The sequence below is a fragment of the Crocuta crocuta genome, unplaced genomic scaffold (genome assembly GCF_008692635.1).
Source record: "Crocuta crocuta isolate KB4526 unplaced genomic scaffold, BGI_CrCroc_1.0 scaffold64, whole genome shotgun sequence".
Taxonomy (NCBI): Eukaryota; Metazoa; Chordata; class Mammalia; order Carnivora; family Hyaenidae; genus Crocuta; species Crocuta crocuta.
In genome coordinates this window covers 7,684,992-7,712,327 of record NW_027530640.1, presented here as the reverse complement: position 1 = coordinate 7,712,327, position 27,336 = coordinate 7,684,992, and the positions used below count along the sequence as shown (strand labels likewise).

Here is a 27,336-nt window from a genome sequence, read left to right as displayed (position 1 = left end):
CAGAAACAACATCACATGGAATGTTGTTAGAAAAGCAGAATCTCAAAAAAAAAAAAGAGAAGAAAAAAAAGAAAAGAAAAAGAAAAAGAAATGTAGAAATTCAGATCCTACTCCAAACTATTGACTCAGATTTTGCATTTTAACAAGATCCTTAGGTGAATGATTACATGTTACTATTAAAGTTTGAAACAGACTGGTTAAAAAGTAGTGAACTAGATCTCTCTTAACTCTCGTACCCAAAAAGTTTCAGGATGAGTGATAAAGGAGGGTGTAAAATGCCAAAATATTGTATTACAAGATACTAGACCACAAACTAATTTGATCATGAAGAATCTCTAGTAATTAGAGAAGGGAATGGGGTAAATCCTCAAACCGTGTAATTTTTTTGCAGCAGGAGATAATCTAAGGCTTCATATAAAATCTGAGTTTAAAATACACAAAATACCTAATATCTAAATATATATCAATGTTAAATAATATTATCACGTAAAATTTATATGTATTCTTCGGGACACCTGGGTGGCTCAGTTGATTAAGCGTCTAACTTCAGCTCAGGTCATGATCTCAAGGTTTGTATGTTCAAGCCTTGCATCGGGCTCTGTCCCGACAGCTTGGAGTCTGGAGCCTGCTTCGGATTCTGTGCCTCCCTCCGTCTCTGCACCTCTCATGCTCGCACTCTGACTCTGTCTCTCTCTCTCTCTCTCTCTCTCTCTCCTTCTCAGTAATATACATTTAAAAAAAAATTAAGTGTACTCTTCAAAGACTGAATTAAAAAAATTATTTGGATCTAATGTCAAAATAACTAGAATCCAACACTGAACCCAAAAGTCTCTTAAGAAAAATTAATGAAGTCAATACCAATATAAATTAAATTTAAAATTAAAATGTACCAAAACTTTTACTTTATAGACTGAGGTATCTTGACTACCTAACTCAACTACACATACTTTATTCCATGAAGTGAATATGCGAATATGCTAAATGAAGTATATGGAATACCTGCCCAGCAGCAATTAACTCTCCTTTTTTAAAATGTTTATTTATATTTGTGTGTGTGTGTGTGTGTGTGTGTGTGTGTGAGAGAGAGAGAGAGAGAGAGAGAGAGAGTGTGAGTGTAGGAGGGAGGAAAGGACAGTGTGGTAGCAGGGGAGGGGCAGAGAGAGAGAGGGAGACACAGAATCCAAAGCAGGCTCCAGGCTCTGAGGGGTCAGCACAGAGCCCAATGTGGAGCTCGAACTCATGAACTGTGAGATCATGTAGTGAGCTAAAGTCAGACACTTGACTGAGCCACCCAGGCGCCCAAACCATCCTCCTTTTTACCAGAACTCCAAATTTGTTCACCTATCCACCCAGCACATGATCATGTATATCAAACCAGAGATGAGCTTAATTCTCACTTTTAACTTCTCAAACTTTCCATGCATAAGCCCTCCTTTGTAAAAATTAACAAGGATGAGACCTAGAGAGCTTTACTTTACATAGGTCATCTCTATCAATATTTAATATATTGGAAAATAGAACTGAGAAGAATTTAAAACTTATTAACTTGTTTAAAAATAACTAAGAAGCAATTACATATTAAAATTTAGTGGCATCTGGCTTAAAAGAAGATAGCTGGAGTCTCATATCTTCTGCATTCCATCTGGTGCACTATAACATGCCATAAAGCCTTTAGAACAGTCTACTATACACTCCTAACAGAAGGAAAGTGAAAAAGGCAAACCATGTAGTGAGTTTATTACACAAATACTTTTGATCTCATGAACCCCTGAAAGTCTCTGAGACCCTCAAGGGTCTCAGGACTAATAACTGTAGGAATCATTAGTTATTCTGCTTGCTTACAAATGATTTAGGCATGCATGTGATGGAATTTTAACCAAAGAGATAAGAGAAGTACAGACAAGGGATTATGGGTGGATAATGTTCTTATTACTTATATAAAAAATACATAATCTCCCTCAGTGTAGGAAAAGCTCTTATTGGACAAACCCTCCTGCAGATAACAACTATAAATTCTGGGCAAAATATTGAAAAAACAACAATGACACAAAAAAATACCTGAAGGCACAGAGTATGACTAAAAGCAAGCAGAAATTGGAACTTTTGACATTTGGAATAATATACTGGCGGTGGTTACATGATCCTATTTATTTACTTTAAACTTTCTATTTGGGGAAATGCCTTGGGAAGCCAAGGGGGGAAGTCAAACTTGAATAGAAACACAGTCTTATTGACAAGAAGAAAAAGAAGAGTTCAGGACAAACTCAGGACCAGAAAACAGAAGATGAGTCCAGGAAAAAAACAACAGAGTAGGCAGGCACAAATATGTGGCCCCTAAACTATGCATGCGTGGGACCAAATCCAAGCAACCTAGCTATGGCTAAAAGAAATTAAGAGAGGGGTGCCTGGGTGCTCAGTTGGTTAAGCATCTGACTTCAGCTCAGGTCATGATCTCATAGTCCCTGAGTTGGAGCCCCACCTCAGGCTCTGTGCTGACAGCTCAGAGCCTGGAGCCTGTTTCGGACTTTGCATCTCTTCTCTCTGGCTCTTACTCGCACACACTCTGTTTCTCTCTGTCTCTCAAAAATGAGTGTTAAAAAAAAGTTTTTAATAAAAAAATAAATTAACAGAGATTTCAGATGTTGCCCATTAAAAGAAAGATTGAGTTTGGGGTGTTGGGTGGCTCAGTCAGTTAAGCGTCTGACTTTGGCTCAGGTCATGATCTCGCGGTTGGCGGGTTCAAGCCCCGCGTTGGGTTCTGTGCGGTTTCAGATTCTGTGTCTCCCTCTCTCTCTGCCCCTCCCCCACTCATGTTCTGTCTCTCTCTGTCTCAAAAATAAATAATCTATTAAAAAAAAAGACTGAGTTTAAAATGAGGGTCCAACCAAGTTAATGCCTTATTAAAACAAAAGTCTAAAGGAAAATAGAAGAGAATTCAGATCCTACAATGTATTGTTCAAAATATTCAGTATACAAATCAAAATTACTATATTAAAAAATAAAAATATATAAAAGAAAATAAAAAGAAAAAATAATCAATAGAAACTAACAAGATGACCAAGATTTTATGATTAATAGTCAAAGATTTTTTTAATATTTTTTATTACTTTTTTTTAAAGGCATGTGTTTTGTTTTTTTTCTTTAATATTTTTATTTATTTCTAGGAAGAGAGAGAGACAGCGTGAGCAGGGGAGGGTCAGAGAGAGAGGGAGACACAGAATCTGAAATAGGCTCCAGGCTCTGAGCTGGCAGGCAGCACAGAGCCTGACGCGGGGCTCAAACCCACGAACCGCGAGATCATGACCTAAGTGAAAGTCGGATGCTTAACCGACTAAGCCACCCAGGCGCCCCAAAGATTTTTTTTTTTTTGAGGGGGAGAGAGAGAAAGAGAGAGAGTGTGTGCATGCATGCATGTTGTAGGGGCAGAGAGAGAGAGAGGGACAAAGAGAATCCCAAGCAGGCTCTGTGCTACCGGGCAATGAAAAGAGATGAATTATGCAACAACTTCAGTGGATCTGAAAATCATTACGTTGAGTGAAAAGAGTCAACTGCATAAGGTATGATCTACATTTACAAATATTCTTATAAAAACACATCAATGGTTGACAGGAATTATAAACAGGAGGAAAGTTAACTTTTTAGTTACTTTTGTAGGTATAGGACAAGGGAGTTTGGGGAAGTGATGGAACTGTTCTGTACCCCGATTATATTATTCCTTGTGGGATGGCTGAAGCAGCAGAAAAACAAGGAAGAGACCAGGTGTCAACAGAAATGAACTGAACGAACTGGGGTAGATTTGTACAAAAGAGTATTAACAATAAGGGAAGAACTACTGGTAATGCAACAACATGGCTAAATCTCAAAAACACGCCAAATGAGACCAGTGACCACCCCTCATATGATGGAAACAAGCCAATGAGGAGTGGACAACCCAGCACCTAATGCTATCACGCCAGTAAGAGTAGAACCTGAGAAGGAACGAGGGGGAAGGGAAGGGGTGGGTGACCAGAACCTCATGACACAAAGGTCCTTGCCTATGGTCCACAGGCATTCACTTTCGAATGTCCTCTCTCTATAAAGAGAGCTTTCCCTACTATACTTATTTTCTAATCTTATACTCTAACAAACTTTTGTCTGATGCTCATAAAAAAAAAGGCTGAATGAAAAATAACTTGACACAAAAAAGTTTATAATTTCAATTATCTGAAATTCTAAAACTACAACAAATGTATGTTGGAGAAAATGTAAAACGTGGTTGCCTGTGGGAGGTGAGAACACGAATTAACTGAGGGAAAGTTCTGAGGCTATATCTGCATAGAGGTTTGGGTTTCACAGCTTATATATATTTGCCAAAACTCATCAAATAGCACACTTAAAATATGTACATTTCACTACAGTTTACAGTTTTTTTTAATTTGAGGGGGTGCGTGACGGGCTCAGTTGGTATACAACTCTTGATCTTAGGGTCTTGAGTTTGAGCCCTACGATGGGATAGAGTTTACTTAAAAAACATAGTATTTTAAAAAGATAAAACAGGGGCGCCTGGGTGGCTTAGTCGGTTAAGCGTCCGACTTTCGCTTAGGTCATGATCTTGCAGTTCATGGGTTCGAGCCCTGCGTCAGGCTCTGTGCTGACTGCCAGCTCAGAGCCTGGAGCTTGTTTCAGTCTGTGACTCCCTCTCTCTCTGACCCTCCCCTGCTCACGCTGTCTCTCTCTCTCTCTCTTTCCTAGAAATAAATAAAACATTAAAAATAATAATAAAAAATAAAAAGATAAAACAAATTTTTAACTAGTATTAGCCATCTGCATATTGAAATATGCTGATGCTACAACTTTCTTTGAAATGTATCAAAAAACTAAGAAATATGATGAGTCAGTAAAACAGATGGCTAAAGACGAGAAAGAGAAATAAGACAAAATATTAGTTGTAGAATCCAATATTGAATATTCAAGGCTGTCTACTATATGATTTTCTCAGATTTTTTTCTGTTTAAAAAAGACACCCAGACATATAGAAAACAGTCCTCCTTCTTCCTCTGTAAGTTGTCTGATATGACAGTGATGATTAAAACTGCAGAAGCCTTTTTGGTGCCATGAAAAAAAAGCTACCTTAATAACTAACTTGAGGTGCCTGGCTGTCTCAGTCAGTTAAGCATCGAACTCTTGATTTCAGCTCAGGTCATAATCTCACCATTGGTGAGAGCAAGCCTCAAGTCAGGTTCTGTGCAGACAGCACGGAGTGTGCTTGGGATTCTCTCTCTCTCTCTCTCTCTCTCCCAGCCCCTCCCCAATCCCAAAATACATAAGTAAACTTAAAAAAAAACAACAACACTAAGTTAACATGCTTACATGGCAGTACAGAAAATAAAATAGAGTGTCAGTGAGCCACTAAATGAAACAGTCTAGAGACACTTCACCACTAGATTTCATGTTTTGTAAAATAATAAAAATGTCTTATGATTTAAGGCAGCTGGATTATAGTTTTTCTGTTACTTATAGAAAAAAGGAAAATGTAACTGATACTAATACTACACGTCAAGGACTCAATGAAGCATTCTGCCCTATAAAAAAAAAAAATGTCTGTGGTCTCATATACTGTAATTACCCCTAAATAGAAACCTATGTGCTGTTACTCTTTTTTTTTTAATGTTTATTTTTGAGAGAGAGAGAGAGAGAGAGGAGGGAAGGGGCAGAGAGAGGGAGAAACAGAATCCAATGCAGGCGCTAGGCTTTTGAGCTGTCAGCACAGAGCCCTACACAGGGCTCGAACCCATAAACCATGAAATCATAACCTGAGCCGAGCCAAAGTCAGACACTCAACCAACTCAGCTGCCCAGGCACCAGTGTGCTGCTTTTCTAATTTCATTATTTACCCTATTGGATTCATTGGGGCTTTTTAACATTACTTATTTATTTTGAGAGGGAGCATGAGCATTTGTAAGCAGGGGGAGGAGCAGAATGAGAGAGGAGAAAAGAATTCCAAGCAGCCTCCTCAAAGTGTTAATCCCATGAACCATGAGATCACGACGCAAGCTGAAATCAAGAGCTGGATACCCAACCAGCTTTTGAGAAAATTTTAAATTATTCAGTGTCACTGCAAAAGCTAAGAAATGGATGGCAGACAAACTAGAAACTGCAGCCATGGTTCAATGAAAATACTTTCATATTTCTCTCACTTGTAACCTAACTTTAAGGCAATGAAGGTTATGTGATAAGTCAAAAAACAGAGTATTAAGAACATGTTCTCCATTTATTATATTCATAAGCCACAATGACCTGCCCTTTTGTGCCAACAAATGTCTAACAAAAAAGTTAAGCCACAGTAGAATGTTTTGATTGCTATCTGAGCAAATTGTCTCAGGTTAAGACCAGGAGTGGGCAGAACGCATAATCTACTCTCCTACTTCCCGCCTTTGCTCCTCTCCTCCTAGACCTGAAGTGATGAAGAACTACAGGTGGCTCAATAGAAGACACAGCATGCAGAGTGTCTGTGAGCATCTTTCTCACTATGCCATTACACTATGTTAGGCATAAAATTCACATTAATTTCATGTGCACATTACGATTTAATGATTACAATTTTAAATTCTTTAAAAGTCCTAAATAATTTCTACATTTTCACACTTATATAACAAATTTTTTTGCTTGTACGTTAAAAGAGCTCAACAACAACACTCATAATCAAAACTTCTTCCTAGTTTTCCTTCAGAAATTCAGCACACTGGGGGAGTCTGGGTAGCTCAGTTGGTTAAGCGTCCAACTTTGGCTCCAGTCATGATCTTGTTCGCTCGGTTGGTTGGGCGACCGACTTTGGCTCAAGTCATGATCTTCCAGTCTGTGAGTTTGACCCCCGCCATCAGGCTCTGTGCTGATAGCTCAGAGCCTGGAGTATGCTTTGGATTCTCTCTCTATGTTCTTCCTGCACTCACACTCTGTCTCCCTCTGTCTCTCAAAAATAAATGTTAAAAAAAAAAAGAAAGAGAGAAATTCAGCACACTTTTCTACTACAAAGTGACTTAAAAAATTGTCAAAGCTAATGCATTAATCTTACATTCACAATAAATGGAAGCATTTGCTTTGAGACACAAGATCTACAGGGATATACCTGTTTTAATTAAAATATTTAAAATTAAAAAGTACTGGGGCACCTGGGTGGTTTAGTCAGTTGGTCCGATGCTCAATTTCAGCTCAGCTCATGATCTCACAGTTCATGAGTTGGAGCTGTGTGACAAGCTCTGAGCTGACAACGCAGAACCTGCTTACAATTCTCTCTCTCCTTCTCTCATGGCCTGTCCCCCTCCCTCCCTCACCCACACACACTCTGCCTCTCTCTCAAAAATAAAAATAAACATTAAAAAATTTAATTTAATTTAAAAGTACAAAAAAACAAACAGGAGAGAAAAGAAATCATCTAAGGAAAGAAAGCTGAGCCCCATGTTTCAAATGTGGTGAAAACCTAAAGTTCTAGACTAGAAACTTTGCAGCTATTGGCAACCAAAACATTTTCAGGAATGATGACACTAACAGGTCCAAAATAAAACATCTATTATAAATCATTATTGCCTATTTATCCTAATGATGAAAAGTAGATGTGGACATGCTGGAAAGGTAAAAATGTGGAGACACTAAAAAGATTAGTGGCTTAGTGGCTTAAGTGTCCAACTCTTGATCTTGGTTCAGGTCTTGACCTCAAGNTTAAAAAAAAAAAAAAAAAAAAAAAAAAAAAAAAAAAAGGCAGCAAAGGGATGGGAGAGGGAGGGATGGGAGGGATGAATAGGCAAAGTACAGAGTATTTTCTTTTTGTTGTTGTTTATTTTTTATTTTTTTTTTTTAATTTATTTTTGAGAGACATAGAGAGACAGCGCTAGCAGGGGAGAATCAAAGAAATGGAAGCACAGAATCCCAAGACAGGCTCCAGGCTCTGAGCTAGCTGTCAGCACAGAGCCCAATGCGGGGCTTAAACCCACAAACTGTGAGATACTGACCTGAGCCGAAGTCAGATGCTTAACCAACTGAGCCACCCAGGAGCCCCCAGAGTATTTTCTATATGACCAATATAGTATGGTACTACATACTGGCGAATGTCATTATAAATCTGTCCAAATTCATACACTGTAACACCAAAAGTGAATCCTAATGTAAACCAGGGACTCTGGGTGACAATGATATGTCAATATAGGTTCAGTGACTGTAACAAATGTAACTCTTGTGGTGTGGGATGTTGATAGGGGAGGAGGCTACGCATGTATGTAGGCAAAGGATATATGGGAACTCTGTAATTTCAGCTCAGTTTTGCTGTGCATCTAAAAGTGCTCTAAAAAACAGTCTACTAAAAAAAGAAATGTTGGGGCACCTGGGCTGCTCAGTTAAGTGTCATGGATCATGGGGTCAAGCCCTGTCAGGTTCTGCACTGACTGTATGAACCTTGCCTGGGATTCTCTCTCCCTAGTTCTTTACCCCTCCCCCATACTTTGTCTCTCTTTCCCCCACCCCTTCTCTTTCTCTCAAAATTAAGAAAAATAAAGTTGGAAATTTAAAAAAGGTAAAGGGGTGCATGGCTGGCTCAGTCAGTAGAGCACTCAACTCTTGATGTCTAGGTCATGAGTTCCAGCCCCACAGAGCTCCAAAACCCTCAGATAAATAAGTGGTCAACAGATTTTGACAAAGGTACCAAGACTCTTCAACGGGAAAAGGATATTCTTTTTACCAAATGGGTCTGAGAAACTTAATAACCACATGCAAAAGAATGCAGCTGGACCCATATATTACATCATATATAAAAATCACCTCAAAACAAACTAAATTTAAAAGCTAAAATTTTAAAACTCTGAAAAAACAAAAGGGAAAATTTTCATAACTTTGGACTTGGCAACGGTTTCTTGAATTAACAGCAAAAGAACAGGCAACAAAAGAAATAATAAACCGGAATTCAGAATTTAAAACTTTTGTGCATCACAGAACACTACCAAGAGGGTGAAAGGACAATCCGCAGAATGGGAGAAAATATAGGTAGATTACATAACTGATAAGGGATTGCTATCAAGAATATATAAAGAAATCCTCAACTCATCAATGGGAAAAAAAATCCAAATAACCTAAAAATGGGCAGAAACCCAGAAAAGACAATTCTTCAAAACAGATCTACAAATACCCAATAAGCACATAAAAAGATGTTCAATCTTAGTCATTAGGGAAATGCAAATCAAAACCACAATGTCATACTACTTCACATCTACTAGCAAAGCTATTATTAAAAAAAAAAAAGTAGAAAACAAGTGCTGGCCAGGCTGTGGATAAACTGGAACCCTAATGCATTGCTGGAATGCAAAATGGTGCAATTATTATAATAAGTAGTTTGGAGGTTCCATAAAAAGTTAAAAATAGGGGCACCTGGGTGGCTCAGTCGGTTAAGTGTCCAATTCTGGCTCAGGTCATGATCTCACAGTTCGTGGGTTAGAGCCCCATGTTGGGCTCAGTTGGTTAAGTGTCCAATTTTGGCTCAGCTCATGATCTCACGGTTCGTGGGTTAGAGTCCCATGTCGGGCTCTGTGCTGACAGCTAGCTCAGAGCCTGGGGCCTGTCTTCGGATTCTGTGTCTCCCTCTCTCTCTGACCTCCCCCCCACCCCAAACTCACTGTGACTCTCAAAAATAAAAATAAATAAATAAAAATAAAACTTAAAAAAGTTAAAAATAAACTTACCACATGTCTACCAAATCCACTCCCTGCTACATACCCAAAAGAAAACAGGAAATCAAACAGATACTTGTACACTAGTGTTCAAGTAGCATTACTCACACAAGAGCCAAAAGGGAGGAAAAACCCAAGTGTCCGTCAACAGGTGAATGAATAAAGGAAATGTGGTATATACATACAATGGAATATTATTTGGCTTTTAAAAAAAGAAATTCTTATACCACAGACAAAACTAAACTCAAAATGAATTAAAGACATAAATGTGAGACCTAAAACCATAAAAATCCTAGAAGTAAGGACAGTAATTTTTCTTACATCAGCCAAAGGAACATTTTTGTAGGTATGTATCCTCCAGGGGTGCCTAGTGGCTCAATCGGCGGAAGTGCAATTCTTGATCTCAAGGTTGTGAGTTCAAGCTACACATTGGGTGTAAAAACTGCTTAAAANGGGAGATACAGAATCTGAAATAGGCTCCAGGCTCTGAGCTGGCTGTCAGCACAAAGCCCGACACAGGGCTCAAACCCACGAACCGTGAGATCATGACCTGAGCCGAAGTTGGACGCTTAACCAACTAAGCCACCCAGGTACCCCAAAAGTAAAATCTTAGAAAACAAAACAAAACAAAACAAACAAAAAAGCTAAACAAACAAATTATACTACAGGGACTACATCAGAATAGCAAACTTATGCACTGCAAAGGAAATAATCAACAAAACTAAAGGACAACCTACTGAACAGGAGAATATATTTGCAAATAACATATCCGACAAAGGGGTAGCATCCAAAATACATAAAGACCTTATAAAATTCAACACCCAAAAGACAGATAATCCAATTAAAAAATGGGCAAAAGATGTGAACAGACATTTCTCCAAAGAAGACATCCTGATAGCCAACACACATGAAAAGATGTTCAGCATTACTAATCATCAAGAAAATATATATCAAGGGGTGCCGAGGTGGCTCAGTGGGTTAAGAAAAAGGAACTTGCACCCACTGTTGGTGGGAAGGCAAACTAGTGCAGCCACCATGGAAAAGAGTATGGAGGTTCCACAAAAATTAAAAATAGAACTATCCTGTGGCACCAGGGTGGCAAGTCAGTTGAGCATGTGACTCTTGATTTTGGCTCAGGTCATGAAGAGGTCATGGGATCAAGCCCCATATTAGGATGCATGCTGAACCTGGAGCCTGCTTGAGATTCACCCTCTCCCCCACTCATACGCTCTCTCTCTCTCTCAAAAAAATAAAAATAAAAAACAGAACTACCCTATGATCCAGTGATCCCACTACCAGGTACTTACCCAAAGAATACAAAAAACAAAACAAAACAAAACAAAAAACCTCATTCAAAAAAAGGACACAAGGACATATGAATCCGTATGTTTACTGCACCATTATTTAAAATAGCCAAATTATGGAAGCCGCCCAAGTATCCATCGATAGATGAATGGATAAACACACACACACACACACACACACACACACACACACACACACACACACAGAGGAATATTATTCAGTCATCAAAAAGAATAAAATCAAGCCATTTGCAACAACATGGATGAAGCCAGAAAATACAATGTTAAGTGAAGGAAGTCAGACAGAGAAAGACACATACCACACGACTTTACTCATAAGTGGAATTTAAGAAACAAAACAAACAAACAAGGGGAAAAAAAGAGAGAAAGAGAGGCAAACCAAGAAAGAGACTCTTAAATGTAGCGAACAAACAGACGGTTACTAGAGGGGAGGTGCATGGGTGGAACAGGTGACAGGGACTGAAGAACACACTTGTGAAGAACACTGACTAATATATAGAAATGTTAAATCAGGTATACAGTGTACACCTGACACTAATACAACACTGTATGTTAACTATACTGGAATTAAAATACTTTAAAAAATATTGAAAAAGAGAGGAAATTCTGATATACGATAAAACATGGATAAGCCTCAAAGACCATTATGCTAAGTGAAATAAACCAGGCACAGAAATATAAACACTATACGATTCCACTTGTGTGAAGTACCTAAAGCAGGCAAATTCATAAGTACAAAAGTAGAATACAGGTTCCCAGGGGCCAGAGGGTGGGGATAGGGATGAAATTATTACTTAATAGGTAGAGTTTCTGTTTGGGATGATGAAAAACTTCCGGAAATAGATAACTGTGTTCTTACCCAGCACTGTGAATGTACTTAATGCCACTGAACCATACACTTAAAATAGTTAAAATGGTAAATTTTATGTAATGTATATTTTACCCCAATAACAAAACAAAGGGGAAAACATGAGTGGTTTTCAAACTTTAGGGGCGCCTGGGTAGCTTAGACGGTTAAGCATCCAACTTTTGCTCAGGTTATGATCTCATGGTTAGTGAGTTCGAGCCCCATGTTGGTCTATCTGCTGTCAACACTGACAGGTGCTCTGTTTCCCTTTCTGGCCCTTGCCTGCTGATTCTCTCTCTCTCTCTTGCAAAACAAATGAACTTAAAAAACAACAACAACAACATTAAAAGTTAGCCAAATACATACCCTCAGAGCCCTTTTAATTGTATCCACAATGAAACCTGGTGTCACAGACTGTATATTCCAAAGAGAACAGCAAAAGTATGGCCTATTCTACATGCTCTTTTGCAGAGGGAATGACTGTCCTATCAAGAAGCAGACTCTAGGGGCACCTGGGTGGCTCAGTCAGTTAAGCGTCCGACTTCAGCTCAGGTCATGATCTCACAGTTCGTGGGTTCGAGCCCTGCGTTGGGCTTTGTGCTGACAGCTAGCTCAGAGCCAGGAGGCTGTTTCGGATTCTGTGTGTCCCTCTCTCTCTGACCCTCCCCTGTTCATGCTCGCTCACTCGCTCTCTCTCTCTCTCTCAGAAATAAATAAAACATTAAAAAAAAAAAAAAAAAGAAGTGGACACTATACCTCCATCCCCTTGACTGGAACAGTCATGGGACTATCTGGACGTATAGAATATGGTGGAAATGAAAGTTCTGCCAATTCCCAGTATCATCCTTAACTGGCCTGGCAAGTAGCCTTAACTTGCCTTCTAGTCAAGCAGTCCCACAGCGAAATCAGCAAAGGGAAGGGCCAGGACCCCTGGCCCATAGCCTGACTGAGCTCAGTCAAGAGCCAGTACCAACTTCCCAGCCACATACGTAAGGCAAATCAGAAAGGGATCCCCAGTCCCAATTAAGCCACGCCAGTAGATACAGCATGAAAGAGAAACTAGATATTAAGTCCTTAGCTCTAGCTAAAGCACAGATTTAAAAAAAATAAATGACAGTTGCCACTAAATTTTGGGGTGGGTCATTACAAAGTCACAGATTCTAGAACACTTCCTTAATGAGGGTAATTCAAACTGTCTCTGTTCCAAATGTTTAGTGTTCTAAGTCTCACATATATGTAACAATGGAGATGTCACACAAAGAATAAAATGTTACTTTCAATTAAAGCTCGTCTCCTTAGCTGATTAATGGCGATACGGTTTGGTCAAACCAGTGTACTCCTGCCCTATTTTCTTTACTTCAAAGATGGAATAATAATGCTTAGATCCCAGAGTTGTGAATAAAAGTAGAGGTAGAAGATACAAACTCTGGTTCTAAACTACAGCACACAGTAAACACACAGTACAAAGTACAGAGTACACAGCAATCCTTTTTCAAATTAAGTACTCAACAGATACTTCAGTAAACATTACCTCCATGAAGAGACATGCAAGGATAAGAGGCTCTCATTAAATCTTTCAGAAGACCATCTGCATGTTCCTGCTTATCCACAAATATAATGACAGATCCCGATTCTTGATAATGGCCAAGAAGCTCAAGTAACTTCAGGAACTTCTTTTCTTCTTCAATTACAATCTGGAAACAGCAAATCACACCAAGTTAATGGAGTGAAAATGCAAACAGATCTTGTAAACAAAAACATTCATTTTATTTGTGGCAAGTGGCTAACTGACAACAACTTGATGTATTTTAGGACTGGGTAGGAAAATGTTGATTTTAATTGATAAACCAGTAAGACCAAAAAAAATCTGTAGCTTTCTGAGAGAGGGCTTGCAAATGTGGGCAAAGAATCACCTAGTTCTCTCTGCCTCTTGACCTCACATCCTATTAACTAAAAAATAAGATAGGTATGTGACATTTCCATTAACAAGCCCACCTCTTCTGGTGGGAGGAACTAAAAAGGGCATTTTTTAAGAGAATTTTAAACATGCAGTTCCACAGAAAAGCACATTCAAGTGTATCATATAAAATATTAATGGCTACAGTTGTATCCTATTTAATTACAGAAGTTACCTGCCTATATCACAATGATCCCACAAGAATCACACATCCTGAACATCCAGGGAATTGAGGGTTTCTTAAAGACTGTACCCACCACTTGTTGCTCCACATCTGAGCAAACCACACTCCTGCCTCCAACCTGCACTTCAATGGGTTTACTGAGGATTCTGCGAGCCAAAGCCTCCATAGCTCTGGGAAAAGTAGCTGAAAACATAACTGTCTGTCGATCAGGACGGACATTATCCACAATACGCATGACCTAAGGACACAATGCAAATAAATATGGTGAGTGTAGTCTCCAACTAAATTCAAATGATGTCAAATTCAAGTAGAAGGCAACTTTGAGAACATCCATTCAGTGACTTCTAAACTTGTTACCTTAGAATAGCATCATTGATTTTATCCCATAATTTGCTTCTCTCAGTTTCCCCCTCTTAAGAAATGGCAACTGCAGTTATCGACATGTTTAGGCCAAAGATGGAGGAGCCATCTGCGACTGCTCTCTCTTTCTTTCATCTCACACCTACTCCACCAACAATACAGTATTCTGGGTCTTCAGACTACATCTAGGATGTAACTACGCTCCCTTGGTATCACTGTTTTCCTTCACTTAGTAAACACAACTTTACTGAACTATTATGTGCCAAGCATGGCTTAAGTGTTTGGAAATATGCAATAAAAACAGACAAAAATTTGTCTTCATGGAGCTTCTATTCTAAGGAGAGTAGACAGATAAATACACTATGTATCAAAGGCTGAAAAGAGCTACAGAAACAAAGAGAACAATGAAGGTGAACATACTGCTGAGGGAGTAAGGTATAGATACCAACTGCCTCAGTGTCCATAGAGCCCTGGAGAAATCAGAGTCCTAGGATTCTTGTGATAATTGGTAAAACAAGAAAAAGGAAATAATGAGTAAGATTACTGACGATGGTTTCAAGGTAGATAGTGGTGAGTGACTGGAAACTGGGAAGGGCATTCTTCCAAAGAAGACATCCAGATGACTAACAGATACACGAAAAGATGTTCAATACTACTCATCATCAGGGAAATACAAATCAAAACCATGATGAAATACCACTTCACACCTGTCAGAACGGCTAAAATTAACAACTCCAGAAACAACAGTTGTTGGCAACAATGTGGAGAAAGGGAACCCGCATGCACTGTTTCTGGGATTGCAAACTGGTGCAGCCACTCTGGAGAACAGCATGGAGGTTTCTCAAAAAGTTAAACATAGAACTACCCTACAATCCAGCAATTGTACTACTAGCCATTTACCTAAGGGATACAAATATACATATTCGAAGGGGTACATACACCCGTACATTTATAGCAGCATTATCAACAATAGCCAAACTATGGAAAGAGTCCAAATATCCATCAAATAATGAATGGATAAAGAAGATGTGGCAGAAGAGTGCCTAGGTGGCTCAGTAAATTAAGCATCTGACTTCGGATCAGATCATGATCTTGCAGTTCATGGGTTCAAGCCCCACATAGGGCTCTGTGTTGATAGCTCAGCTCAGAGCCTGCTTCAGATTCTATGTCTCCCTCTCTCTGGCCCTCCCCTGCTCACACTCTCTTTCTCTATCAAAAATAAACAAACATTTTAAGTTTTTAAAAAATGTATTTTAAAAAGATGTGGCAGATAAAGATACAGATATATATATATACAATGAATATTACTCATCCATCAAAAATAATGAAATCTTGCCATTTGCAATGACATGGATGGAACTAGACTGTATTATGCTAAGCAAAGTAAGTCAGAGAAAGACAAATATACGATTTAACTCCTGTGAAATTTAAGATACAAAACAGATAAACATATTGTGGGGAGGGAGAGAGAGAAACAAACCATAAAAGACTCTTAAGGACAGAGAACTGAGGGTTGATGGAGGAAGGTGGGTGGGGAATGAACTAGATGCGTGATGGGTATTAGGAAGGGCATTTGTTATGATGAGCACTGAATATTTTCTGTAAGTGATGAACCACTGAATTCTACTCCTGAAACCAATATTGTACTGTATGTTAACTAATTAGAATTTAAATAAAAATTTGAAAAAGAAAAAATAAGTTAAACATAAATTACCAAACAATCCAGGAATCCTAGTATCTACCCAACAGAAATGAAGATATGTCTACACAAAAATTTGTATGCAGATGTTCATAGCAGCATTAATTATTAGTCAAAAAGTGTAAATCCAAAATGTTTATCAAATGGTTCATGGATAACCAACACGACATATATCAATATGGAATACGAACCACTCACCTATGAAAAGAATGAAATATTGACATATGCTATAGCATGGACAAACCTCAAACACATTATGCAGAGTAAAATAAGCTAGATATATACGATATGAATTTTATATGAAATGCCCAGAAAAGGCAAATCTATAGACATAAAGCAGATCAGTGACCACCTCAAGCTGAGGTGAAAACAGGAAATGAGTAAAAATTGGTGTAAGGCATCTTTTTGGTGAAATGTTCTAAAACCGCAGTGGTGATAGCTGCAAAAATATTTATGTATACTAAAAACAACTGTATTATATATTTTATTTAGTTTATTGAGGAGGGAGGGGCAGAGAGTGGGGGAGGGAATCCCAAGAAGTCTCCACGCCCAGCACAGGGCTTAACTTGGGCCTCGATTCCATGACCGTGGGATTGTGACCTGAGAAGATCTTTGATCATCTTGTAATGATCCTATGAATTGTTGAGTATTTACACTTTTTCATACTTTGAAATAAAATGATTAGGAATACAATTACTCTTTCCTTGAATGTGTGGTTAAACTTGCTAGTAACAAACAGAACCTGGTGTTTTCCTTGTGGGAAAATTAAAAGCAAATTTCTTTAATGAACATATTATTACTGCAGTTTTCTTGTTTTGAGTCTGTCTAATCTAAGGCTTTTATTATATTTACTTTTAATGTTTATTTATTTTTGAAAGAGGTAGAGGCAGAGTGTGAGCAGGATAGGGGCTGAGAGAGAGAGAGACACAGAATCTGAAGTAGGCTCCAGGCCTAGAGCTATCAACACAGAGCCCGACATGGGGTTCAAACTCATGAGCTGAGAGATCATGACCTGAGCTGGAGTTGCATGCATAACCGACTGAGACACCCATGTGTCACTAATCTAAAGCTTTTAAATATACTGGCATACAGGGGCACGTAGCTGGCTCAGTCAGTTACGCGTCCGACCCTGGCTCAGGTCATGATCTCGCAGCTTTTGAGTTCCAACCTCGCATTGAGCTCTGTGCTGAGAGCTCAGAGCCTGGAGCCTGCTTCAGAGTGAGTGAGTGAGTGAGTGAGTGAGTGAGTGTGTGTGTGTGTGTGTGTGTGTGTGTATCTCTTTCTGCCCCTTCCCTGCTCATGCTTTATCTCTAAATAAATAAATAAATAAATAAATAAATAAATAAGATGTTTAAATATACTGGCATACAAAGAAATATATAAGCAATATGGGAGAAACTGTGTAAGGAGATGAAAATTTTATTTTATTTATTTATTTTTTTAATGTTTTATTTATTTCTAGAAGAGAGAGAGAGAGACAGCGTGAGCAGGGGAGGGTCAAAGAGAGAGTGAGTCACAGACTGAAACAGGCTCCAAGCTCTGAGCTGGCAGTCAGCACAGAGCCCGACGCGGGGCTCGAACCCACGAACCGCGAGATCATGACCTAAGCGAAAGTCAGACGCTTAACCGACTAAGCCACCCAGGCGCCCCTGGAGATGAAAATTTTAAAAAAAAGCTACCATCAATATCCAGAGAAACTTAAGAAATTACTGCATCTATAAAACAAGAACAGGATGCCATTTAAGATAAATATTTAGAGAAAAGAGCTTTGAGAACTTAAAACTGAGAAAACAGAATTTAAAGATTCAATAGAAAGGCTGAAAGCTTAGACTTTAGGAAATCTCCTAGTAAGGCAAAATGACAGAGATGGAAAATATATAAGAAAAATAAGAAAACTAAATGAGTCTAACACTTCCTATATCCAAATAATAAGAGTTTCAATGATCAAAGAATTAACTCAAGAAAATTTCTCAGCACTGACGGATTTGAGCTTTTAGACAGAAAGACTCTACCAAGTACTCAGGACAATTGAAGAGAACAAATCCAGATCACAGAATATCACTGAAATTATAGAGTATTAGGGATAAAGATACTAAAAGGATCAGGACAAAAAATACAAATTTCATACAAAAGGTTAATAAACAGAATGACACTGAACTTCTTAAGGAAAACAATGAAAAGAGTAAAGGAAATTCTGAAGATAAGTTATTCTTACTTCAGAATTCTCAATCTAGCTAATGTCAAATAAATATGAGGGTAGACTAAAGACTTTCCAGTAGTGTTAAGTCTCAAAAAGTACCTTCAAAGTCTCTACGGAAACAGTAAGTAGTCTCCAAGCAAAGGAATATACCAAGAATAAGGCATGAGATAAGATCCATTTCTGGGTAAAGATGGAAGATTAAACACATGCATCTATTTTTAGATCCTCCAAAAGAGAAAAAGTATTACACAAGAGAAACTTGTATAATCCACAAGAATAGGATTCCAAAGAAAGATGACAAATTAAAATCAGGTTTTACTGGGGAGCAACGAAAATATTCTGGTATTGGATACTGGTGGCGATGGTTGTTACATTCTGTGACTATAATAAAAACCACTCGAGTGCCTACTTTAAAAGCATGAGTTTTATGATATGTAAATTTTATTTGTCAATAAAACAAAACAAAAAGCCACAAAATGTTTCAAGATGGTAAAACATTAATCAAGCTCAAGGAAGCTGGCAATAAGGAAAAGGTGAGAATGAAGTTATTCTCCCTATATGGAGGTGAAAGGTGAGATTCCAGGATGAAGAGAATTGATGCAAAATCTGCTTAAGAAGCAATCAAACCCAAGGGCACCTAGAATGTTCAGTCGGTTAAGTGTCCTACTTCAGCTCAGGTCATGATCTCACAGTCTGTGGGTTTGAGCCCCACACTGGGCTGCGCTGAAGCTCAGAGCCTGGAACCTGCTTTGGATTCTGTGTCTCCCTCTCTCTATTCCTCCCCTACTCATGCTCTGTCTCTCTCTCTCTCAAAAATAAATAAATATTTAAAAAAAATTTTTTTTTAAAAGCAATCAAATTCCTAGACCTCCACCTACTTCCTACTCTGTCTGGCCATGGGTCCTTCTCTTACCCTAGCCAAAGACCTAAAGGTTTAGCTGCTGGAGAAAATAAAATAAGAATAAGACTGGATGAGGCAAGGATAACATCCTAAGAAGAAAAGCATTAAGTAAATGCATGACGTCCAATATTGAGGGTCCCACCTCTCCCTCAAGCCTCTTTCCCAACCTAGAAGGAGAGATAGGCCTTTACATTCCAGGCTGGAGAGTGGCCAATATTTCTCCGGGAGTGATCTCCCCAGTCCAAGAAGTCAGGCAGAAGAGAGTCCTCAACTAAATGAAAGTTCTAACCACATTAGAAGACTGAAACTCAGGATCAGTAAGTACTGCTCTGGCACAGAGAACTCTGAATTTTAAGCTGCCTTTTCTCTGCCCCTTAAATCGAAGTACTTAACTACAGGTTCCCAGACCTCTAGAGAATGCTTCCAGTCTGAATGCAGAAACCAAAGCAAACAGAAAATCAATTCAGAGAAAAAGAGAAAAAAAAAAATCAACTCAGAGAACATATATTCTATGTAGGGAGAAGGCAATCTTTAAAAATGAGTCATTTAGGGGCGCCTGGGTGGCTCAGTTGGTTAAGCGTCCAACTTCGGCTCAGGTCATGATCTCACCGTTCATGGGTTTGAGCCCTGCATCGGGCTCTGTGCTGACAGCTAGCTCAGAGCCTGGAGCCTGTCTTCGGATTCTGTATCTCCTTCTCTCTCTGAATCATTCCTGATCACACTACACTGTCTCTATCTCTCCCTCAAAAATAAATAAAACATTTTTAAAAAATGAGTCATTTAAACAAAATCTTGCCATTTGCAACAACACGGATGAACCTAGAGGGTATAATGCTAGGTGAAATATGACAGTCAGAGAAAGACAAACACCGTATGATCTCATTTATGTATGGAATTTAAGAAACAAATGAGTAAGTGAACCTAGGTGGCTCCATCAGTTAAGCATCCAACTCTTATCTTGGCTCAGGCTATGACCTCACCGTTCATGAGACTGAGCTCAACAATGGGCTCTGGGCTAACAGTATGGAGCCTGTTTGGGATTATCTCTACCCTTCTCTCTCAAAATAAATAAACTTTAAAAAAAGTGAATAGAGAATAAAAAGAGACCAAAAAAACCCACACACAAAAAAGCATACTCTTAAATACAGAGAACAAAATGGTGGTTACCAGAGGGGAGGGGAGAGGGGATAGGTGCAACAGGTAAAAGGGATTAAGAGTACATTTACCATGATGAGCACGGAGTAATGTATAGAACTGCTAATATTATATACTTGAAACTAATATAACACTGTATGCTATTTATACTGGACTAAAAGTAAATTTACAACATAAAATAAAACTAAATCACTGAAGGGATACTGGGTGGCTCAGTTGGTCAAGGGACCAACTCTTGACTTCGGCCCAGGTCATTATCTCACAACTTGGGAGAGTTCAAGCCCCACATCAGCACAGAGCCTGCTTAGAATTCTCTGTCTCCCTTTCTTCTTTCTGCGTCTCCCACACTCACACACAACTCAAAAATGAATAAATAAACATTTAAAAAAATGAGGGGCACCTGGGTGGCTCAGTTGGTCAAACCTCCAACTTTAGGTCAGGTCATGATCTCACAGCTTGTGAGTAAGAACTCCGCATCGGGCTCTGTGCTGACAGCTCAGAGCCTGGAGCCTGCTTGGGATTCTGTGTCTCATTCTCTCTCTGCCCCTCCCTGACTTGTGCTCTGTCTCTCAAAAATAAATAAATGTAAAGAAAATTTAAAAAAATAAAATAAAAATAAAAAGTAAAAAAGTAGAAAAACGAATCACTTTAAAGTGCTCACTTTAGCAGCATACATACTAAAAGAAATTGGATGGGGTGCCTGGGTGGCTGAGTCAGTTGATCGTCTGACTTCAGCTCAGGTCATGATTTCACAGTTCGTGGGTTCGAGCCCTACATCAGGCTCTGTGCTGAATGTTTGCTCAGAGCCTGGAGCTTGCTTTGGATTCTGTGTCACCTTCTTTCTCTGCCCCTCCTCCTCCCACACTCTGTCTCACTGTGTCTCAAAAATAAATAAATGTAGCGGCACCTGGGTGGCTCAGTCAGTTGAGCGTCCAACTTCGGCTCAGGTCATGAACTCATGGTTCATAGGTTTGAACCCTGCATCGGGCTCTGTGCTGACAGCTAGCTCAGAGCCTGGAGCCTGTTTCAGATTCTGTGTCTCCTCTCTCTCTGACCCTCCCCTGTTCAAGTTGTCTCTCTCTCTCTCAGAAATAAATAAACAGATAAATAAATAAATGTGAAAATTTTAATTAATTAAAAAATTGGAATGATACAAAGAAGATTAGCATGGCCCTGAGCAAGGAGGAAATGCATGAAGAGTTCCATTAAAAAAATTTTTTAAGAAAAGATTTACTCTTAGGTTACAGAACTTTGGGGATCCTAACAAGATGAGAAACAAAGGAGACTTTCAGAATGGTGGATATCCCAGGGCAGCAGTTTTATGTCAGACAGAGAACAATAAACCATTACTGGAACACGTCCAGAGGCTACGAAGAAACCTTAAGGAAGATGAAACAAATGGGAAAGTTAATGTGTTTCAACTACTTGATAGATTTATATAACTAATAGACTTTTTTGCATTTAATTAGTTTTAAGTATATACAGACCTAAGGAAACCAGCGAACAAACATAAAAAGACAGTTATCTCTAAAGAAAACAAGATGTTACAGAGGAAATTAAAAACAATCAATTTACTATATTGCCCAGCTCTAAATAAAATTTAGATTGTCTTAAAGTTGTATACTGATCCAATTAAAACAGTAAGATAAATCTACTGGAAAAATCAGGGATGAAAATGATGCAGGAATGTGAGAGGAGGAATGAAGAAAACACAGAGAAAATTATGTTTCCCTGTGGGAAGTCAATAAGTAATACCAAAAACAGAAAATAAAAAGGAAAAATAAAAGCATACTATTTGGGAAGCAGAAGTAAATATCAAAATAATCAGCTAAGAGATGGAAGAGAAGTACTGTTAAACCCACATGCACATGTTAATTGTTAAAACTAAAAATGTAAAAAAAATTAGATCAGGGATTCCTCTGCTCAAAACCCTCCAATATAGCAACTCATCAATCACAAATTAAAATCCAAATTCCTAGCCCAGGTGTACATACTCACCACACCACCAGGATATCTCGTTCTGTCGTCTTCCTGTACTCTCTCCTACTACATTCCCCTCTACTCTGCTGCAGGGACACTGGCCAAGTTAGCTCCCAAGTCAGGGCATTTGTACTGTAGGCTCTTTGTCTGTAACACTTTTCACCCAAATATCCCCAACGCTCAATTTCTCACTTTATTCAGTTACCAGTTCATAGATCATCTTAGTAGCAAGGCCTTTCTTGAACTTGCTGCATCAAATGATATCCCTTTTGGAACGACTGAGGTACATGAGTGAAAAACTAGGAATCACTAACACACTTGGTTTGACAACATGAATTTCGTAGTAAAATCAAGTTAAGTTCACATAATGGTATTTAATGTGTCAATCTTTTAAAATACTACATAAAAAGCATGACTTTCAGATATACGATCATCTAAACAAGTCAGACTCATCATTTAGTCTCAACTTTTATAAATGTAGAAACAAGGATCAGACAATTCATACTGAAGCCCTGTTGTGGGTTTGAAAATCTCTTCACAAAGAGCAATAAAAAGTTTTCTGGACAACCAAACCTTATTCCCTCTCTTGCAAAAGTGTAGAGAAACTTTCCTGAATACGCTATAAATGCTGTGCTAATCAAATAGTGTACTATCGCACTATGGGAGCTTAGATTTACCTTATGAATATCTAATGACTGCTTAGAGTCGTGAAGATGGCTGTAGAATGACCCTAATCATGACATGTTTTCAGGGACGACTGGACTGGGTTTCAACTGTCCTCTTTTGCCCACTTGGCTATCAAACTGGGGCCTACTGATTAAAAGCTGTTCTTGAAACTTTTCAGTATGTTCTCTCTCTCACTATAATACACAGATACTTAACGTCAGCCATGGGCTGCCAAGTAAGTCCATAAACTTCTCCTTTCATACCCGTAGGCTAAAACTAAATTCATCGGTCCAGTCAGTCACTAATGTTTACAAAGGTAGCAATTTTCCCACTTTTCACTGATTTCAAGTCTTGATCACTGGCATTTGTTTCTCTTAGAGACATTCTAAAAATTTAGTACATTCTGTCTTGTACTTCTCTTGATGGTATACACAGCTTTTCTACCTGTCTTTTTCTACCAAGTTAATGATTTATTAATAAATATCACAATTTCAATCTTTAAGTCACAAATAGGGTCCCTGAGATGTTGATACGTATGTTGGTAAAGTTTACCCTGGACCACGGGCACCTGGGTGGCTCAGCTGGTTAAGCCTCCAACTTCAGTTCACGTTATAATCTCACAGTTCGTGGGTTCGAGCCTGCATCAGGCTTTATGCTGACAGCTCAGAGCCCAGAGCCTGCTTTGGATTCTTTGTCTCCTCCTCTCTCTGTCCCTCCCCTGCTCGCTCTCTCAAAAATAAACAAACATGATATAAAAAATAAAATTACCATGGACTAGAGCATTATAATGAAATAGGAATAAAACTTGGCAGGGGAAGTCTCCACTGTAATTACATCCCTGTATCTGTTTCCTCTAATGTAAAGGATTACATTAGACTTAAAAATAAGTTTTTAGGGGCACCTGGGTGGTTCAGTTGGTGGAGTGTCCGACTTCAGCTCGGGTCATGATCTCACAGTTTGTGGGTCCGAGTCCCACAGCAGGCTCTGTGCTGAGAGCTCAGAGCCTGGAGCGTGCTTCGGATTCTGTGTCTCCCTCTTTCTCTGCCCCTCCCCCACTCCTGCTGTGTTCTCTCTCTCAATAATAAATGAACATTAAAAAAATAAAAAGTCTTTAAAAAACGTTCTTTTTTCATTACCTCTACTTCCTTAAGCAGCATCCATATTATTCAACAGTAACTGCTTATGTACCAAACCCCTTCACCAGTGGCTTGAATAAGACTCAGAGATGCTGAAGTGTCTAATCATCAATCTAATGACCTACTTTTTTCTTTTTTTTTTAAGAGAGTGAGAGAAGGAGCGGTACAAAGAGACAGACAGAATCTTAAGCAAGCATGTTCCATGCCCAGCACACAGCCCAACATGGGGCTTGATCTTACAACCCTGAGATCATGACTTGAGCCAAAATCAAGAGGTGGGTGCTTAGCCGACTGACTATACCACCCAGGTGCCCCTCCAGTGACCTATTTTTTTAAGTCAATTTGAAGACAGCCTTCAAAGTTACAATAATCTCTCATGAGACAGCAAGCTTACTGATGACTGATGCAAGCATGCTGCTTTGCAGTGTACAAGTGACAAGCACATTTACTGTCTCACTTTACTACGTGATTGGTATTTTTAAGAAAGTGAAGGGGCACCTTGGTGGCTCACTCAAATGAGCATCCAATTTCCACTCAGATCATGATCTCAGTCTGTGAGTTCAAGCCCCATTTCAGGTGCTGGGCTGAGAGCTCCAAGCCTGGAACCTGCTTCAGATTCTGTGTCTCCCACTCTCTCTGCCCCTCCCCTGCTCATTCTGTGTCTCTCTCTCTCTCTCTCAAAAATAAATAAATGTAAAACATTTAAGAAAAAAAGATTTTTTTAAATCTTTAGAATTAAATCAGAGTATACATCTTTAGAACCTTCAGTTCACTTCATTTTTTAACTAGTCATAGGTATGAATAAATTTATGTCAATTAAAACATTCCTTACTTTGTTAATAAAAATAAAACATGTAAATAATCATTTGGGTTTTTTTTAAATACCCATTTGTTTTAACTGATAGGAATATCATTTAACATACTTTCATAAAATATGTATACCCAGCTCCATAATGGCTAACTGGAGTTAAAGATCAAGGTCTATACTAATCAATTTCTTCTCTTACTCTTTAATTTTACTAAATTAAAAAAGAACAAACCCAAAAACCATGGAAAGTTTTCTCATGGAAAACCACTTTTTAATATTCTGTTAGGGGCATCTGGGTAGCTCAGTCAGTTGAGCATCCGACTCTTGAGTTCAGCTTAGCTCATGATTCCAGGGTTGTGGGATTAAGCCCCACATCAGGCTCAGTGCTGAAATTGGAGTCTAAGAGTTTCTTCTCCCTACCCCCTACCACTCTCCCCTGCTTGCACTCTAAAATTAGAAAGAAAGAAAGAGAGAGAGAGAGAGAAAGAAAGAAAAATAAAAACAACTCGCAAAGATATGCCCAAATGCCAGCCTATATTGTTAATGTGAAAAAGGAGAGTCCTGTACTTTCTGCCCATGTCACTGTATAACATGTATTTTTACTACACATTCACACTCCGAAATATATATATTAAGCAGCTGTGATTTGATCTAGTTCCCAATTTTTACGATTTTCTTCAATAAAGAATCCTGTCTGGAGGCATACCACCTGCCAACTCTTCTCTGGATAGAAGTCACTGCAGATATGCACTAACACCAGCTTTGGTGTTGCCAAAGCCCCCCAAAATGGGGATGCCTTTACTTGCTTTAATGTCCAAACAGTGCTCTGAACTGAACTCCAACCCAGCACTTTTTCATCTACACAACAGCTCACAAAATGATCATTTTCTTCAATAGTTTAGTGACTAACAAATACACTATTACTCAGCATTTCTCCCTCATGTTCTTCATGTAGCTATTAAGCAACGATGGCAAGGGATGACTCACACACTGAATACCACTGGGAAAAGTGATTTTGGCCTCTTTCTGGCAACACTTAATTGATTTACCAGAAAGGCCCAATCACCACACCTACCTTAAACATTACCATAAAATCTAAGATTTCCCAGGATCCGGAAAGACATTTTAAAGGGATCTAATTCCATCTTCCATCAGATTCATCAATTCCTTCCACTCTCTTTCCTCAAACAGACCCCCCACATCTACCCAAACAGATGGAGTAAAAACATACATATTCAGTATCTGTCCTCCTCCCATAGTATAAATTGCTTCATCTCCAAATAATGCTTATCCAGTCCTTTCTCACAATATGCTCAGATTCAGCTCCCTACAGCTTCCCTACTGGGTCCCAGGTCTACTCCTCAACAATTCTTTCACGTGACAGATTTTTTTCAAAGGATCAAAGGATGGTATCAAGTCCTCTACTCCAAGCTAAATGTCGCTTACTTTTTTTTTTTTTTACAAATAGTTTATTGTCAAATTAGTTTCCACATAACACTCAGTGCTCATCCCCACAAGTGTCCTCCTTGCTTACTTCTTTAATCCTCACATGGTTCAGGTGTCACTATAATCCGGTTTACTCTTAGGTGCTCTTGGATATCTAATTTAGACTGTGATCCCTAAATCTAAACACAACACATGCACATATATGACATGCAATACCTTTCTGGAGAATACATGAATAAACTGAAAAAACTGAAGACCACTTTTACTGTAGCCTTTCTAAAAATTTTTAAATTAAAAAAAATTTTTTAGAGAGAGAAAGCAAGCGCAAGTTGGGGAGAGAGAGAGAGGAGAGAGAAAGAATATTAAGCAGGCTCCATGCTCATAGCAAGCCCAAAACGGAGCTTGATCCCACGACCCTGGGATCATGACCTGAGCCGAAATCAAGAGTTAGATGCTCAACCAAGACACCTAGATGTCCCTGAAGATTTTATTAAGTTATCTCTACACCCAACGTGGAACCTGAACTCACAAACCAGAGATCAAGAGTCACACGCTCTACCTACTGAGGAAGCAGGGGACCCCCTGTATCCCTTTCTAACACACCATTTCTATTAATGCAGTTTGTGATCTAAAATAATTTTTTTTGGCATCCATAGCACATTGATAACTCACATTCCTTATCTCATTAACAAAAATTCCTATGACCTCTAACATGTGTCCCTCTAAGTTTATAACACTGAAATTTTATGTCTCAGCATATAGTGTACATGAGGAATACTAAAATCTAAGGTAAACAAATGATCCGGCTTTTAGTTTTTATATTCACAGAATGTAAACATGTGCTATATTGATCGCTGAGGTAATTAAAAGCATGAATTAAAGGAATTTATTTGAAAGTAAAACAAAAACTGTAAAATACAAAAGCTTAAGTTTCTATTATTAGCATTCCAATTCTAATTTAACCAAAGATGGCTTTAGAAGGT

The 27,336-nt window shown here is 38.7% G+C and overlaps 1 protein-coding gene and 1 pseudogene across 2 annotated transcripts in view; one reads left to right on the top strand and one right to left on the bottom strand.

Moving 5' to 3' along the window:
- Positions 1 to 27,336, bottom strand: part of DDX46 (DEAD-box helicase 46) — a 71,761-nt gene that overhangs the window by 19,726 nt on the left and 24,699 nt on the right. For both annotated transcript variants that reach the window (XM_077768648.1, XM_077768649.1), the window contains exons 14-15: positions 14,076 to 14,240; positions 13,393 to 13,555 (exon numbers count right to left, since the gene is read on the bottom strand). In XM_077768648.1, the coding sequence (XP_077624774.1) occupies positions 13,393 to 13,555; positions 14,076 to 14,240 (328 nt within the window). The remainder of the gene's footprint in view (positions 1 to 13,392; positions 13,556 to 14,075; positions 14,241 to 27,336) is intronic.
- On the top strand, positions 21,442 to 21,536 carry LOC144235426 (U6 spliceosomal RNA; annotated as a pseudogene).